At 42.4% G+C, this 18,981-nt stretch overlaps 1 protein-coding gene across 1 annotated transcript; it reads left to right on the plus strand.

The window, feature by feature from the left end:
* The first annotated feature begins 278 nt into the window (after positions 1-278).
* On the plus strand, positions 279-18,746 carry lrp3 (low density lipoprotein receptor-related protein 3). Its single transcript, XM_034680920.1, is given in 17 exon segments — positions 279-367; positions 2,888-3,097; positions 7,283-7,418; positions 7,497-7,708; positions 9,643-9,687; positions 9,690-9,725; positions 9,728-9,820; positions 9,823-9,927; positions 9,930-9,974; positions 9,977-10,048; positions 10,051-10,206; positions 10,209-10,240; positions 10,534-10,669; positions 10,672-10,993; positions 12,853-12,991; positions 14,593-15,279; positions 15,281-18,746. Coding segments are annotated over 16 exon segments (2,445 nt in total). The 5' UTR covers positions 279-367; positions 2,888-3,036; the 3' UTR covers positions 15,449-18,746.
* The last annotated feature ends 235 nt before the right edge of the window (positions 18,747-18,981 follow it).

Genomic DNA, 18,981 nt, shown 5'->3' on the forward strand with positions numbered 1-18,981 from the left:
TTTCCTACTGGACTCAGTGTTATCATGTTTACGACTTGTTGTTATCTCGTTTTATAATTAATGATCCCCACGGTCTTTTTAAATGACATTTTAAAATTTAATTTCCATTTCATATTTCCTTGTCTTACTCTGAAAGAATCATAGCCTTTGTAAATGTCAGACCTTAATGTACATGTACTGTAAATTCAGAGTCAGCTGCAGTGCACCCATCTGACCACAGGGAGGCAGCAGAGACACGGCCCACCGACCCAAGACTACAATGGAGGGATCGGGCGAAGAAAATCACGAAGCAACCCTTTCATAGACGCACCTCATTCATTTCATCACGCAGAGAGGATTTCTGCGTAATGTGAGCTTCAAGAACGATGTATGCAGTTTCTTACCTCCTGGTTGTATCATTTATGGCACAAAGAGAAAGGAAGAGGACAATAAACAAATAATTTTATGGGCCACTTTGTTCTGCTAGATACGGAGAGCCGTACTCAAGCGGGCTATGCTGTAGAGGTAATGGGCTGTTCTGTTTTCAAAATAAGAGCCTGATGTAATGAAACCTGATGACCCATTCAGAACAGTCAAAGGGCCCATTAAATGTTGACAATAGTACAGCCACCAGTCAAATGCGTTAAACATGACCTTTTTTGGTGGTTCCACAGTGGGGGAGTAATAACACTCCAAAGGGAAATGTGCTAAATTAAAATGAAAAGAAATCTGCCAGCAGCATGTAACACTTCTCATAAAGTTGACTTAAATTCAAGCCCTGCCTCTGACAAGGTATATGGCCAGTCATTGTTTTACGGGTTGCACTCACAAGACCAGTCTGGTTTTGAGTGAACCCATACTACCTCTGGTCAACCTTTTGAATCTGTGGCCTACAAGTACTGCTGATGTTTATGTCACAGAGTTATTGCACAGTGTATTGCAGGTATTAATATCACAGTCTGGGTTAAGAAGCGGTTCTCCTGTCTTGCTGTTTTCTCTGTAGCGCCAACAAGCGAAGAGAAAAGAAGAGGTTGTGTCGAAGGTGTGATGGATTAGCAGTTAAGTTTGTTTCACTTGATCAGAGGAGCAAACCATTTCAAATCTGGCTTACGTGATGTGCAAACTGGGTTGATCTCTGGTTGGGCCTGGCGATAAGAATAGGGTTGTTTGGGCGCAGACTTGGCCTAATGCTTAAGTTGCCTGCCCATGTAGCGGTTGGCTTAGGTTCGGGTCCGACCTTCGGCCTCTTTCCCGCGTGTCATTCCCCCACTCTCTTCCAGTTTCCTACACTATCCACTGTCCTCCCCTCTATGGAATGGGGGTGTAAAAAGCCCCAAAAATATAACTTAAAAAAAAAAAATAGGGTTGTTTAACTAGGTGCAGAAAAAATAGGCGAAATTCAAAATGGCCTTCTTTGGTGATCATCATAGACTGTATAACAATGGACGTAGTATCCATGACTTCACCCATCTGTTCCTGAGCGCTGTTTTGAAGCCAAATCGGCGGCAGCAGCCATATTGAAAATGCTTAACTTGACCAGGCATAGTGTTTGAGCCTCCTAGCCAACAGCTATGTGTTCCTGTCTGGGAGTCAAGTCAGTCATGTCCTTCTTTGGACAAAAACTCGTAATGTTAATATCTTCTGAAACGTCGCGTTAGAAAAAAATTCACCCCCCGTGCTGTGTGTGCCGATAGATAAATTAGCTTCGAAGAGCCAAGCCGTTTTTTGAACCAGGCTGTGGAAAGATTGTCTTTTTTGAATTTGTGTCTACGTGGTTTCTGGTGTTTCTGCAGCCAGCGTCAAGCGAATTCTCAATGAACTGCAGTTTATAAGACTTCCGCATGGGCTTCATATTTTGAGACCGGAGGTTGCCGCTTGGTGATCATACAATAAATTACTGTAATTTCAGCAGCCACATTAAGACAATTACAAAGTCAGCCTACTACCACCTTAAGAATATATCAAGGATTAAAGGACTTATGTCTCAGCAGGATGCAGAAAAACTCATCCATGCATCTATCTTTAGCAGACTAGACTACTGTAACGGGGTCTTTACAGGACTCCCTAAAAAGTCCATCAGATGGCTGCAGCTCATACAGAATGCTGCTGCTCGAGTCCTAACAAGGACCAAAAAGTAGACCACATCACTACAGTTCTTAGATCTGTACACTGGCCTCTTGTCTGTCAGAGAATAGACTTTAAAATCCTGCTCATGGTTTATAAAGCACTGAATGGTTTAGGCCCAAAATATTGCTGATCTGCTACTACTTTATGAATCACATCGACCTCTGAGGTCATCAGGTACTGGTCTGCTTTCAGTCCCAAGAGTCAGAACGAAACATGATGAAGCAGTGTTTGGTTGTTATGCACCACATATCTGGAACAAACTCCCTGAAAGCTGCAGGTCCGCTCCAACTCTCACCTCTTTTAAGTCAAAGATTAAGACCTTTTTATTTGACACTGCCATCCTATCTTAGCTCATTACAACTCACTTTAAATGCAAATTTTAATGTAATTTTTAATATATTTCTAATTTTCCTTTTCTTTTTTGTTTTATATTCGTCATTTTAATTCTGTTCTTTTATGCTTGTCTGAATCTTTCCAATGCTTTTAATGTTTTAATGTAAAGCACATTGAGTTGCCCTCATGTATGAAATGCGCTGCTATACAAATAAAGCTGCCTTGCCTTGCCTTACTGGCAAGGCAACTTGCCTTAACATTTTAGAACTGAACTTGATTTTCATTCCCATTGAGTTTGCTGTCAAATATCTGCTTGGGTTGTAATTTCCTTGTTGAAGCTCAAAATGCATAACCATTGAACAAAGCTTTTATTTTGAAGGCACTGACCGGAACTTCAATTGGTTTGCTGCATTAACTCTACTGTGGTTTCTCTTGGCTCGCTTCAAAGGACACAATGCTTTGCTACAAGGGGGACCTCTTGGCGTGTATGGTGTGTGTGAGCTGAAAACAGATGCAGGAGCCTCTATGGAGGACACAGATGTTGCATAAACCGCAGAAATCGAGTCCGAGATAAAGGCAGTAGTCCCCGCCGGAGCCATGGGACTGACCGAGCTGCTGCTCGGACTGCTGTGGCTCCGCTCCGCTCCGCTCTGTGCAGGTGAGACACAACAATGCATCCACACCGCTCTCATGTTTACATCTGAACACAATCCATCTGTGCCTTTAATACTGCAGGAGAAAATGTGTGTGTGTGCAAGAGCTTCAGATTAAGACGTGAACAGATAGTAAAGATGTGCCTGTTTCTCCTGATTGGATGTTTTGTAGTTTACAAACCGTCTCTCATCACTGCTTACCACAGCAGAGATCTTCTATTAAACACAATGTTCACACCCAAACAGCAGCGGAAGTAATAAACCCCCTGCTTTCTCCTGTGTCTCTCTGACATAGTGATCTGATTGATGAAGACACACTGTTTAGTATTGTTGTGATTGGATATGGAGAGAGAGATGAGGCTCTCGTGCTGCAGAACCTGCCGAGGTATTGATCTGTGGTGGGTAAACGATCAGGTCAGTGTGGAAACATGGATGCTCTTTCACAAATGTGTATGCTGCTATCAGCATTACATCACTGCTGCTCTGCAGACAGCCATTCCCTCTCCACATCTCCTCTCTCCCCCTCCCCCTCCCCCTCTCTCTTATCATATCCTGCACTTTATTGGCATGGAAGCAAAGGAGAAGACTGCTTACCGACCTAAAGGCTGTCGATTTTAGAGTGTGTGTGTATGTGTGAGCATGTGTGTGTAGTGTGAGCATGTTGTGTGTGTGTGTGTGTGTGTGTGTGTGTGTGTGTGTGTGTGTGTGTGTGTAGTGTGTGTGTTTGTGTATCAGAGAGAAGAAGGAAGAGGCGTAGAGACCCCCAGAACAAGTTCCCACACACATCATTAAACACACACCATCCCAAACACCTTGTCAGTACTTGTTTGACCTGGCATCTCTTCACACATAGAGTACAATAGACACACACACCACACACACACACACACACACACACACACACCACACACACACACACACACAGCTTTCCAGCCCTCTAAGCAGCTGCAGAGCCATAGATACAATGGTGAGAGTTTAAAGCTGAGGAAGAGCTGAAGCTAGTTCGTCCTGTTGTCCGTCGCTCTCTGAACCTAGAGTGGATTCAGTTTTATTGTTGGACTCGACAAACATTAAATGTTTAATGACCTTCATTTTGCAACACACAAAAAAGTCTTTGACATAAACTTAATCCTCTTCTTGTTCCCTTTTGAAGCAGATGCTCTGATTCCATGTCTTCTATCCTCATCCTCTACTCTGACAAGAGAAATGTATGCCTCTATGATGTATTTGGGATAAAAAAAAAATACAGGGTTTTCTTTATTTTGAATAACTGTCAACTATACCTACATGGATTTTATAAGATTGCTGTTATTATAGAAGGCCTGGCTCATATCATAACACCGAAGGACTCCAGCTGCAGTGCTTCCTAACAATCTTTATCTGCTCATTTGAACATAAACTGCTTTTTTCTGTGTACCCATTGAAGGTTAACATAACTTAAAACCATGCAGTTGATTGCAATTCATTTGTGATTCAGATGTAGGCATTATTGCAAAAGTCTGAATTTATTTCCACAAAAACAATCATTTATGTGAAGCAGCAAGCATTCTCATCAATCAACATGATAACATCTTACCGTGCTGGATAGAGACCTGGGTATTAAGGCTCATGCTTCACACTAGTTTGATGAAATCAGATGAAGCTCAAGATAGCTATCAGCCTTCTTTCTGATTAATTGATACAATTATTTTGGTGAAAAAAAAAAATGCTCTCTGGATTAAGTTTGATAAAGTCATTGCAACACAAGTTTTCATGTTATTGCGATATGAACAATGTTATTGCACATGGCATATTTTTCTCAATCTTTAATGTGTACTTAGTTTTGAAAAGTCATAAAGTGTGTAAAAAATATGTAGTTGTGAAAAATTGAAAGCAGAGGCACTGGGAAGTCAGTGATAGTTGGAGTGCTGAGAGAATCGGTGTAGGTTTTATGGTGACGTTACACTTTCTGCTGTGCAAACTAATATTTTATTTATTAACTACAATGTTCATTATCTAAATTTTCCAGATCTATATACAGACAAGCCGCACCATGCTACTATTGTTCACATCTGAGTAGTACAGCATTACAGTGGTGGAAAAAAAATATTCAGACACCCTTAAAATTGTACACAATCTCAAATATTGTCATGAAATATTTGTGGAAAAATATTTTTTGTGTTTCAAGCATTAGACAGACATAAACAAATACAAATGATGTTTTTTTTTTTACTTTTTACAAGAAAAACTAACAAAACTAAATTCTTGACAGTTTCAATATGTCAGTTCTCAACGTTTCGGAATCAAAGTCAACAAATAACAGAGAATGAGTTCAAAACTGAACAGAAAATAAATAAACCTGGCTGTGACTGTACTAAAAGAAATTGCATTAAAAGACCAAAGATTCATTCTCAATGCAATATTTGGGGTGTCTGAAAACTTTTTCCACCACTGTATGGCAGTAGCCATTAAGCAGAGCTGCAGCCCTGCTTAGTTATGGGTGGCTGCACTATAACGTATACAACAAATGAACAGCATTTCAAGCCCACAGTTATAAAAATATTCAGAATTTGTTGAACCGATTAGTAGTTTGGTGACGACGTTAACAATTTAGTCAACTAAACCACACATCCCTAACTCTGAGTTTCTCACCCTCATTGGAAACTTGAAGAATCTACTGTAGTGATAAAAAACTGTCATCATGAACATGTGGCATCATTTTGCAGCTTCAGACTGCTCTGTCCAGTTTCATATCCTTATAGTCGCTTTGGATAAAATGTCTGCTAAATGACATTGTAACATTGTAACGTTGTAATCGATATCCATCTCTAACTGTAAATGATTCCTCCCCGCCGCCCTGTTTCTGTCTGCTGACTTTACTGATTCATCGAGACAGCTTAAAACAAACACCACACAGAGATGTGCCAAGTCTCTGCTGTGTGTCCATGTTGGATAGTTGTTTTAAGGCAGTTCAATGTGTGTGTCGTCTGTACTTATGGTTTTTCAGATACTTCTATTTTGTCGTCTTGGGTTTTTTTTCTCCATTGTCTTTGCCTTCCTCTCTGTCGTCTTCCTGCTCTTGCTGCCGTTTTCTTCCTGTAGAGGCAGTTTAATATTTTTTGCTGTTGTTACACTGCTCACAATATGCTATTTAGTGTTATGTGTTGCAAAAGTAGACTTTGGAATTTATTGTAATATTACGTTCAGGCTTTGCTCATCATAATACCAAAGAGAACATATTGTGTTTATCTCACTTTAGCTGATTTATTGTAACAGAAGCGGGATTGTAAAGCTGGCAGACTGACCAACAACATCATAAAAACTCTCCTAAATGTTTCATTCATCTAAAAAACTAAAGTCAAAGTACAGTATATGAAGTCAACTCAGCTTAAATCTCCTTTGAGGAGTGTTGAAGAGTTGATAAAACAGACTGATACCTCTACTTGACCCAGAGAGCAAACACAAGCATAAACAAAAACAGACTATTCTTCTATATTTTCAAGGCCTGTAACCACTGCCATCAGACAAGGGGAATAACAGCACGTAGTCTGAAAGTGCTTTTAGTTCTGACATTTCCCCCAGAAAATATTTCCACTCAAGGATGTGTTTGAGCAAGAGTCCTTCACAGGAGCTTTAACACAAACAGTTAGAGCTCTTGTGGCATTTTTAACAACCAAACTTGTCCAGCAGAGTGAAGCAGCTTCTTTTAGCCGCAGTATGACTGACAAGAATAACTGCTAAATTAAGATGAGATAAAACCCTTTAAACATCTGCCATCAAACCTATCTCAAACAGACAAAATAGTCTGACACTTTAACTTATCCCAGAGCAAAATGATTCATCTGCTCTCTATAGAGGTCTCCGTAAGAAGCAAGGATCCCTGGTTCTCCTCTCATTGTCTGTTCCCTGGAGTGAAGGTGTGATGTGAGCAGGTGATGCTGTGGCCTTGGCTGCAGGTTGGACTGCTGCTGTTTCTGTTTTAACCTCCACGGGATCTGCAAAGAGCTCCTCTGAGAGACAATAAGGCTATGTGTTGTTTTATTTGTACTGATCAAAGACAGCCGATCTGGATAGAGCTGTTCTAAACTGCTGTAAGGCCCTCTACATGTTAATGTATTAATGCTGGAACAACTGTCAGAGCTGCTTTTTGTTTTGAGAAGAACAGCTCTCATGTGTTTGTCCCCTCCCCCCTCTGTGTCGTTGTCACCCAGCAGGCTGCAGTGAGCGAGTGGAGGTCCACACAGAGCGCAGGGGAGTGATCTACAGTCCCTCCTGGCCTTTAAACTACCCTCCTGGAGTCAACTGCAGCTGGCACATCCAGGGCGGGCAGGGAGTGATCACCATCAGGTACATTTCTCACACATACAGTCTTCAGATGATAGATGATGTCAGTAAGCACCTGAAATAAACAATGTCCTTTTCCAGTTTCCGAAACTTTGACGTGGCTGAGTCGGGGAATTGTTTGGGAGACTGTCTGCTGCTGACTCCGACCTGGAACGGAGAATCCAGGCTGTGCGGCTCCTCGCTGCCCCCGCCTTTCATCTCCACCAGTGGGCGTGTTTGGCTGTATTTCCACTCTCAGGCCAACAGCTCAGGGCAGGCTCAGGGCTTCCGCCTTTCCTACATCAGAGGTAATAATGCTGACAGAGGCTGCTGTGCTTATCTTTGGTCCAGTGCTTAAATTTAATAATTCAAAATGCAAAGGTTCTTTATATGTATAATTATTAATAATTTGAAATATTAGTAAAGATGAAGAAAAAATGTGCCAAAGCTTTGAGTGTGATGGCTTTAAATTCACTTTTCAACTACAGAAACCAAAAACCAGGCTCTAGATTATGTTTCCACACACATCAGTTCCCTCCAAAAGCTTGCTGTTCAAGGGTTTTGCTTTGAGCTCTGTTGAAGACTTACGACTTGTCCTGGTTGTATCTGGCCCCTCGTATGTTAGTGGCTGGGCTAGTGTTGTATCATTGAACATTTCTGATTGGTCGAGGACTAACAGCATTTTATTTCATCCACTGTTGTTAAAAAGTCTGCAGCCAGAAAACAGGGTATTTGTTTTGGTTAATTGTGGTTCTAGGCCTTGGTGGAGTTAGAGATGGAAACGTGTGACAGATGGACAGGAAAATCAAGAAATGGCGTCTCACAGTGATTAAGTGTTGCTCTATGTGGCATCATGGCTGGTGTTGTAATTTTAGTTCCCAGATTTAAAGTTCCTGGAACTTAGTGTATTAACCAAGCAGCAACCTCCAGTATTAAAATATGAATCACGTGCAGAAGTGCTAAAAACCGCAGTTCATCGAGTGTCTGCTTGAGGCTGGCTGCAGAACCACATACACACCCAGTTTTGGTCTGAGGAGCTAATTTATCTATTGGCGCACACTGTTGGGGGGGGGGGGGGGGGGGGGGGGGGGGGGGGGGGGGGGGGGGGGGGGGGGGGGGGGGGGGGGGGGGGGGGGGGGGGGGGGGGGGGGGGGGGGGGGGGGGGGGTGGGGGGGGGGGGGGGGGGGGGGGGGGGGGGGTGGGGGGGGGGGTGGGGGGGGGGGGGGGGGGGGGGGGGGGGGGGGGGGGGGGGGGGGGGGTGGTTACATGTATGGTATTTTCAAAGGTATTAAATTGCGAGTTTTGCCCAAATAAGGTCATGGCTGACTTGATTTACGGAAGGGCATCCTGTAGCTAAAGGCCCGCCTCTTTACCTCACACTAGCTCGGACAAAGTTTGGTTGTGTTCAGCATTTCCAATTTGGTACCCGCTGACGTTGGCTTCGAAAAAGTGCTCAGGAGCAGATGGGCGACGTCACGGATACTATGTCCATTTTTTATACAGTCTATGGTGTAAACATGAATTTCCACTAGGCTAGCACTTCTGGCCCCATGTCATCAAGAGTACTCAGGTGTATCATTGCAGAGTGATTGTTGAAGTGTTTTTATCATCTTAATATTCTTTTATTAGTTTAATATTTTTCAAGAATTAAGAAGCACTTTAAAATATCCCCTGCGTGTTATAACTGATAACAACTTTATATTACTTTAATGAACTCACACAGAGTTTAATGATCAAAAGTGCAGACAAGCTGCCAGGCAGCTCTAAAAAAGAAATGACCCTCCGTGTATAGAGTATTTATATCAACCAAGCTTATTTAATAAGATTATTTGAGGTCCAGATTTGAAGCAAATAGGATTCCTATTTTAGTCTTCTACATTTGACCTTTAAAGAGGGAATTAAATGTGTTAAAAAAAATATGCAGTCTTATTCCAAGAACGTAGATGTAGGATCTTGTTTTAAAATCGCTGTAAGGAATTTACAACCTAATTTGTTTTGGCTCTGCTGAATACTCTAAACTTAAACATCTGGGTTTTAACATTTTTTAGTTTCCATTATAAATAGACAAACCACTGGTCTATGAAGTCTTGAAGTCCTTTGTTTATGTTTGTGATTCTGGATTAAAAGTGTATTTCAGGCTGTACTCTGCTAAATGCAGACCTGTCAGTTTGTGTTGTCTGAATCTTCTTCATGCGTGCTGGTAGCTGCTGGTGTTGCATTCTGTCATTTTCTCTCCTCTGCAGGTCACCTGGGTCAAGCAGCTGTCAGTCAGATGAATTTCTCTGTGGGAACGGAAGTGTCTGCCTCGCTCCTGGAAATGCAACGGTCAGGACGATGTGGTGATGCCAGTGACGAACGCAGCTGCTCCCCTCCTCCCACTGAGGCCCCGCCTGGCCTCTGTCCTTATGGCTCCGTCCCTTGCACAGAGCCCAGTCCACCCGCTGTCTACCCGCCGCTCTGCGATGCAACCGAGCCCGAGACTGTCATGATGGCACGGATGAGCTGGGCTGCCCTGACACCACCTGTGGGAAACGCCTGGGAACTTCTATGGCTCCTTTGCTTCCCCTGATTTTTTCCGTGCTATAGGAGCGCTGTGGTGGAGCTCAGGTGTTCCTGGTTACTGGACACTCAGGACCCCAAGCCCATCGTGCTGCAGCTGACCTGCAGCTGGGGCCCAAAGACTCACTGCACGTGTACGACGGACTGCTGCAGCGGGCAGAGCACCTCTTACAGGTTTGTCATATCATCAACAGGCTCCAGCACTCCTGGATCCAGTCGGGACAGATGAGTGTTCTGTATATGGCTCAGCCTCACAGCCCGGACATGGATTCAATGCTACGTACCAGGTACAATTTAATCCCTACATTTATTTCCTACTGCCTCTCACAACTTTTGGTTTAATATAGAGGTGGAAAGTATGTATGCTCACTATTATTACTCAAGTAGAATACAGTTGTCTAAAAAAGTTATCTGGTCATGGAAAGTAAAAGTAAAAGTACTGATTTAACTTCTTTACTGAATAATCTGTTTCTGTCTGGGTCTTATTTATATGATTAAAAAGGAGAGAGTCTAATCTATGCAGAGAAGCTGTGGTTGTTTCTGGGTCTGAACAGTGACTCATTTCTCCCTTTTCTTCCAGGTCAAAGGTTACTGTTTCCTGGAGAGTCCTTGCGGCAGTGATCAGGGCTGCTACTCTGAACGCCAGCGCTGTGATGGATATTGGCACTGTCCATCAGGCCGGGACGAGGAAGCCTGCCCAGCGTGCCCTGATGGGGAGTTCCCTGCGAGGGCGGCACTGGAGTGTGCTACTCTGCATCAGCGCTGCAACAACCAGAAAGGTGCCCGGATGGGTCTGACGAGAAGAACTGCTACGACTGTCAACCAGGAAACTTTCACTGCGGAACTAACCTGTGCATCTTTGAGACATGGCGCTGTGATGGCCAGGAGGACTGCTTAGATGGGAGCGATGAGAGGGACTGCATGGCAGCTGTGCCCAGGAAGGTGATTACGGCTGCTTTGATTGGCAGTCTGGTCTGCAGTCTCCTTCTGGTCATCGCCCTCGGCTGTGCCCTCAAACTCCACTCACTCAGGAACAGAGATACAGGTGAGGACAGAACAACTCCATCTATTTCTTTCTAAAGCCTCCATTACTGCCCTTCTGTTTCTGCCTACACTGCTAATCAATCAATAAATCTTTATTTGTATAGCGCCAAATCACAACAACGTTATCTCAGGATGCTTTTACAAACATAGGAGTCTATCCTTTATGTTAGATTATGAACAGAGACCCAACTTCAAGACAGGATAAGACTCAGTCTTACCCCACCTTAATCCACCATGAGCATTGCACCTCGCAATATTTAGCTAGTTACAGTGGCGAGGAAAAACTTCCTTTTAACAGGCAGAAGCCTCAAGCAGAACCATACTCATGTTAGACAGCCATCTGCCTCGACAGAGTTGGGATTGGAAAGAGGGATAGAGGAGAATAAGAGACAGGGAGCAGTGATAGTGATGAGACGAGTAGTAGTAGCTGTTGCCAGTACGTCCAGCACGTATGATCAGCTGGAGTCTGGAACGTCCACAGGACGACGCCTACGGCAGCACAGAGGAATCTACGAGACAATGGAGCTCAGGGACTCCAGAAAGGTCTGTGGTTAATAACTTTCAATGGGACAGAAAGAGTTAAAGTAAGTGATGAGGGGTTGGGGGGAAGGGGGTGAGATAGGATCCCAGTGTGTCAGTGTGCCAGTTCCCCCCAGTCTAAGCCTATAGCAGCATAACTAAGAGCTGGTCCAAGCCTGAGCCAGCTCTAACTATAAGCTTTATCAAAAATGGAAGCCTAATGTAATTTATTTATGTATTTCTTTTTTCCCATCAATACCCTGTGCCACCATGGAAACAAATGCCATCTCTCAAGCTTGCATGCCTTGAGAGCCAAAGCCTCTTGGTTTTATTTTAACAAGTTAGCAGATTAGAGAAACAACAGTCCCTGTGAGCCAGCCCTGCTTACACACTGTCATAGCCCCAAAATGAAGAGAAGGAGAATAACCATAATTTACAGTGATTTTAAGAGAAACTCTGTGTAAATAAAAGGAGTGGCAGCAGCAGCCCTGCAGCAGTGGTGTAGACAACACTCTTCTCTTCATGACAGTGCAAGCCGCAGCAGTTCAGAGAGGTTCCCGTCTCACGCTGCTCAGGCAGGCAAAGTGATTCATCTTACACAGCATGCAGTTCCCAAAAAACATCCTCTTCTACAGTCTGCTAGTGCAGCATATCCCTGTTTCACCAGAAAACATGCCAATAAAGATACAAGATGGATGATGAGGGGTGAAGGCTGAGGGAAGAAACAGGTTGTGGGTTGCATGAATATGTGAGGAAGGTGGTGTACAGGTGTCTACTGATGGTGGTAGGACAAAGGAGTTTTGATTGTTGGTAAAGCTGTTCCCTTTTCACTCCACAGTACACACAATACAGTAGTTCCTGTCCTGCGAAGAGTACGGATTCAGATATGGCTTGTGAGGGAGGGATGGATGTGCACTCTGGCCTAGGCTGATTTAACTTATTTATGTCTTTAAAAGTACTTCTATACTTGTCTTTGTACAGATAGTATTTTTATTTTTTATTTAGAATTTTTAGATTAGAGTTTAGGTCTCTATTTTTTGTCCTTACTGTCTTGTTGTCAAGCACCAGTGCTCCAATTACCACGTCAAATTCCTTGTGTATGCAAGCTCACTTGGCAATAAAGCTTTCTTGATTCTTGATTCTTGAAAGAGTGTAATGACACAGATATGTTTAAATATATCTAATCAGGAAATTGGATGTAAGGCATGATCTTTGTTCTAAAACTTAGTTTTAAAAATGTATTTATTATTCACTCTCTGTCGTTCCACATCGCTACATTTATTTCCCTTCCCCCCCATCCTGCTGTTTCTCTGATCCCCATGTTCCTCCTTTCTCTTTTCAGAGCCTTTGAGACTCAGATGACCCGCATGGAGGCTGAGTTTGTTCAGAGAGAGGCCCCTCCTTCATATGGTCAGCTAATCGCGCAGGGTCTCATCCCACCAGTGGAGGATTTCCCCGTGTACAACCCCACCCAGGTAGCACTTCATACACCTTACATAGACTTTAACAGCATCAGTCTTGGTGCGAGAGTCTGTGAGTCCCATTCCTCATTTTTAAACCATCTCCCTATCATGACATCACAGACAGTCAGCTGGTTTGCATATTTATGTGTCTCATCCATGTTTGCCTTGTTTACATTAGAACTTTTTTTTTTTTTTTTACCTTATTGAACACTATTTCAATATACAAAGATTTAGGAGGCTGGGTGATCAGGTCCTTCACGTCATCAAATTTGCAAAGAACTCTGGGTAAGTCCCACAGGGAAGCCCACAGAAATGCAGACTCACAAACCGTATGTAATTTGACATTGCAAAGTCCACTGACCAACTCAGCATTAAACACTCACACTTACCAGGAACTTTAAAGCAACGAGTGTGGAGATTGTGATTGCGCCTTTATAAGAGACAGCTTCTGGATTAAAAAGAGGAACCATGGTGGAAGTGCCTTAACCTGCATTCCTTCAAATAACCAGCAGGGGGAGACTGCAAGGGACGCAAACAGGACTGAGGGGGGAATTCGCTAACAATGGATTGAACAGCACCAAGAATTGGTTATCTTTTGCCCTTGCCTTCCGATCCATCTCAAGGTCTAATTCTCAAAGCACATTGCACTTATTATATTCAAGTGGAAAAAAGCTGTCAGCATCTCAACTCTCTGCTGTGATGAGCTGCATCGTGCACTCACATCCTGACTGCACTAAATTCTATCCACATACATGATTAGCTGGATGGAGAGGGAACGTTCCTGCCATTGGAGTCAATTAATGAACATAACTAAACTTGTGCATAATGGGACAGCTTCAGACTGATTTACCTCCTGGTTATTATAAATATAGGAATGTCAAACTCATATCAGCAGACTTTATGTACAGATATATTATTCTAAGTCATTCAGAGGTGAAATTACTGTCTCAATCACTGAAGAGTTTAAATACTCCAGCACTTATAAATACTCCAGCATAGTAACGTCCAGCTCTCAGCAGACGGTATATATTTCACTTTAACTGCACATGGCTGTTAGCCCTAGTGTTAGTGAATTAGGTTATTTTTTGCAGTGAGGCACATTTGCATAAAAAAGAAATGCTTTAATGGCTCATTTCAATGTATGCAATTACTGGTGCGCAGAGAAGCTATTTACTCGTCAGAGCAGATTGTGGAGCGGTTAACCCTTTGTGCGTGCTTTGGGAATTAGATGGTGTTTTAGATTGTTTGCACAGGTTTAGTAGTTTTATATTGGTTTCAATACAGCATGGTGTTCATTTGTTGATTGCTACATATTTTAAAGTAAAAGTGACCATAAAGCAGGATTTGCCTTAAGTCATGGCTACCTTGTGATTGAAGGGGCACTACCACTGGGATCTGTAAACCACAAGAACATAACAAGGCATATCCACTCTGTCTTAGAAATGTTGTCACTTTTGCACCCAAACAACAAAGTGTCGACCACCACAGTTTGAAACTTGAGACTTCAGATGGTAATCTTTTCTAAGTGGTATCAGTTTCAGGTTAATTGTGTTTAAAAGTTAGATAGAAGGACATTAATAGTAGTTCTGTCTTCCTTTCTGCTCCTCCTCCAGGCCTCTGTCTTACAGAACCTGCGGCTGGCGATGCGTCGACAGATCAGACGACACTCGACACGACGCACCACCTCATCCTCCTCCCGTCGGCGACTAGGGCATCTATGGAATCGTCTCTTCCACAGCGGAGGACGTGTCAGAGGCCACGCCCCCCTGCTTGACACCCCTGGACCCACACAGATCACACTGGGGCTCCACAGCTACCGTACTGTCAATGTGCAGGGGGCCCAGGTCAGGTCAAGGTGTAGAGCCGGGCCTGGAGATGAGGTCGATGTGGGGGGAATGCTGGGAATGGACCTGCAGCCCTTCACGCCAGAGAGCCCTGCCTCCCCTCTTTCCTTTCAGTCTGCGGACAGTCCAGAAACAGAGGAGATGTCGCCTATTAGCAGGGAAAGCAGCAGAGCTACACAGTCTGAGCCCGCCACTCCTGTGCAAAGTGACTCTTCATCCCTCAGCGGAACCCCTTCCACTTTCCAGGACACCTCTGTACCCCCGTGCCACCCTCGTGCATCTAGGAAACTGGTTCTAGAGCTGGCTGTTAACCTGAAGGGTGTTTCCTTGAGACGTTACTCTCCACTGGGACCCTTGTCCCCTATTTCACCCTCTGTGTTTCCCAGCAGCTCACAGACATCCATCCCTCACTCCCAGGGGCCGGAGGTGACTTTCCCCTCAGAGCCCTCGTCTTCTCTCTGTGAAAGGAGAGGACAGCGACAGTCACTTCACTGTAGAAGTGCCAAGCAGGGAAATAAGCAGCAGGGACAAAAGGAGGAGGGAGGGCAAGAACAGACTGTGCAGGCTGAGTAGGGCCTTTAGTGACGAGGGGGGAGACTCAGGAAGGGAGACAACGCCATGCTGAACAGTTGAGGAAGATACTCTCTTTTCCTTCAGTCTGTTGAGACCTGCTGTCTGCAATACTTGCACTGATAAAGTGTCCTTGAAATTTACCCCCACTCAACCGAGAGATAACATCCACCCATAGCCCTCCCAAGAAGGAGGAATTAGCAAATGCATAGATATGTCATATGCACCAAATTCTACATATGCAGTCTTTTTCTGGAATGAATAAAACCAGCGCAGTACAGCTTAGGGTCTGTGATCGGAGGAAAATGTCTGTCAAAAAAGAGCTTATGCTGACCCCACGTTTTAATGCAAACAAATAACCCAGTTTAAAACCAATGTCATTATAACCCCTTTCCAAAATTTGGCCTCCAGTACCACAGTAATATTGTCAACAAGATTTTAAAACGCCAAAGCAGCCTTTGTGTCATTACCCAAAGCCATTATGCACCGCTTTATACTGTGAACCAGAAAAGCCTCTGAAATGATCACAATTTATCTCATCCTCTATTCTGTCTTACTCACAGTTTGTTTTAGAAGTTGGAGTTATTTTTATTCCGATTAGACATTTAGAGAAGGTCATGGTTGGTAGTTTATTAAAAGATAAGTCTGGTGATATTATGCTTTTGTTTCAGTCCAGTTGTTACTATCCATTAGAACAGACCAACATCAGCAGTAAAACATATTCATTTTAAAGCAGCAGGACACAGAGACTCAAAGACACTCTTGAATTAGTACTCAACAGGAGTAAATTGTGTTTGTTAGAGAATATTTCAGCCTCATATTACTTCACATTTGATGCACCTGTGTGTAAAACAGCTGGATATGCCTGGTGTACGTGGTGTTGAGTCTGAATACACGACAGTGCACATCTTCATAGTATACCAGGTGATAATATGTCACATGCCATTCCATTTAGTGATTAGATTTAAACATAATACATTTTAGACAACAATGAAAACACAGTTGATACCTGTTTTTGGATATATTTGGACATTTTTGTGGTCTATTTTTACGCTTTGTCAACAAAAAACAGTAAATGAATCATCCGAAAATAGCCAAGCTAGCTGTGCTACCATACTGCTTACTGTCATCTTTTTCTTGATGTGAAAGGCGTAGTATTGATCTTTATATCTAACTCTGAAATATAATTGTCCTCCCTAAAGATGTAAAACTGTTTTCAACATAAACTGCACATGTCCAGTTATATTCTCAGTCATTTCTCAAGTTCACACCAAATTAGACATTTCTTTACTACTTGTGCAGTACCAGTTGTCACCTTAATGCAAGTTTCAAACCCAATGATAATAATAATGTAGATTAGAAATTAAACCAATGATATTTTTTACATTTTCATTTCCTCAAAAACTTAGTAGTAACTTAATAGTTAATGACTCATCCTGCACTCAGGGGTGAATATGTACTTTTTGTCCAATAAAATGCTTTACTTTATTATTCCCCTCCTCCATGTCAACAGGACAGGAGCTAGCTGCCAACTAATAACTGTCACCGTGTTTATGTTTTAATATTGTCATAATTTGTCACTGTGAATGCCAGTCAATGCACAAGTCCCTCTTTAGCTTCCTGTCTTTAAAGGAAACAACAACAAATGCAGAAACAATCACTAATCTGTTAGCATTTAAACTGACTTTAAAAATCCTAACTTTGATGGAAAGTAAGGAAGTAATGAAAATGTAATGCCTGTAACTCTGCTCAGCTCATTATCCTCCTCCTTAAATCAAACCCAAACTTCCCTCCTCAAGGAAATTGACAACCACTTCCATGAACTTGACTGTCAGTGGCTGTTTAACAGTATAACATTGCTTGAAGAATCCTCTTTATCAAACAGTGAATCTTTAGTACTGCTTCCAGCGCACTGGTCATGGCAGACGTCTGAAAGTCTGGTTTATTCCTTCAGAAATGTATAACTATGCTGGGTAATTTTCTACAAAAAGATTCCAGGACAGAGACCTCTATTTTTCTGTCTTTGTTGAAGACCTGTACTTGTACTATTCTCTCTTTGCCTTGACAAGCATTTGTTTTTTCTGGACTTTGTCGCCTGTCTTGATTTTTGTTTTGCAAGCTTGTTTCTTAATGGTCTGACACTGGTGACCCTCTAATCACTGCTGGACTTCTAAAGAATGTATCACATGTTGAAATCAATACATTTCTTCTCATGCAGGATATTGAGACTGAACACAAAAGTTAGGTTTCTGATGTAGATAAGAGATTGAGATATAACCAGGAGCCAATGCTACTTGATTTTTAGCTGCAGTCAGGTTTCTGTACTAAGTACACATGATGTTTTCTGCTGTTTTTTCTCGAAGCTGAATGTGCCATGCAAGAGGTTTTGTTATAAAAGGCTGCTACATGTTTTGTGCCATTAGAGATGTGTCCATATATTCCCAAAGTTAATCATCGATCTTCATTTCTGTCAATACTGTGTTCCCATGTTACATATATTTTGTGCTGTTTTTTCTGTGTTCTTTATTGATGGTCAAAGCCATGTTTGACTGAGAAATAGTTACTAGCTGTTTGAAAAAAAACTTTAAATATCTGCAGAATGTACATCTTTCTTTGCTTTGTTATGTACAGAAATTAGTTAAAAATGCCTTTTTGTTGGCCTAATGGTTCTTCATTGCTGATCTAAATATCATGGACCATTTCACAGATCAAAGTTGTGGTTGACATGTTTGAAGAGGTTTCTGTGTGTCAGGACATGGATGTATGATGTGTTTGTGAATGGTACAAGGGATGCACTGGAGTTGTAGTGCACAAGTGCATCAGGAATCTCTGAAATTAATGTGACAGAGGAGTTGAAGAAATTACATTTATTTTGTAATATCCTATTAAAGTATTATCTGTTTATTTAAATGATAATCCGTGCAAGTCTTTGTAGCATTGGTTGCTTTTGGGTTATTCAGCCTACAAATTAGAGAGAATAAAATGTTCACATTACAGTGGGAATTTCTTCTACGTACAATGTTTTTCTGACAGTCAAAATGTATTGTTAGTTCCTCTGGATTTTAATGGTTTATATAAACTGCTGGGCAGAAGCCATATGAAGATCTTCTCACCTGTATGTTTTTTTCGTTTTGCACTGCCTTTATACACCCTATGTCCATTAAGCCGTAATAACTGTACTTGGTTAACACAGGGGTACTCAAGTCACTGCTTCAGAGTACTTCTGGGCAAGGTTCTGATGACATCCCCTCTGCTTACTTTCATTGTAGGATTTGCTCATCAAAACCCTGTTAAGCCTTATGCTTACTACTCTGTTTTCATGTGCCTGCAATTAATAAAGTTCAAGGTCTTCATCAATTTGTAATTTTTCAGCTTGCACATCCGTTTGTCAGATTTTAAAGACAGTAATACCTCTATCACACACCAAAACTACAATAATGCAAGCCATTTGTTTTTGAATGGATTTAATCAGCAATTTAATAATACCATTCTTTATCAAGTCCACAGCCCCGGTAACTGCTCTATTTGGCTTTAGGTTAGCTTGTGGTGAAGCTAAATGCTAGTATCTGCTCACAGCTCTGTTAAGAT

This window comes from Notolabrus celidotus, chromosome 3 (assembly GCF_009762535.1).
Source record: "Notolabrus celidotus isolate fNotCel1 chromosome 3, fNotCel1.pri, whole genome shotgun sequence".
Lineage (NCBI taxonomy): Eukaryota > Metazoa > Chordata > Actinopteri > Labriformes > Labridae > Notolabrus > Notolabrus celidotus.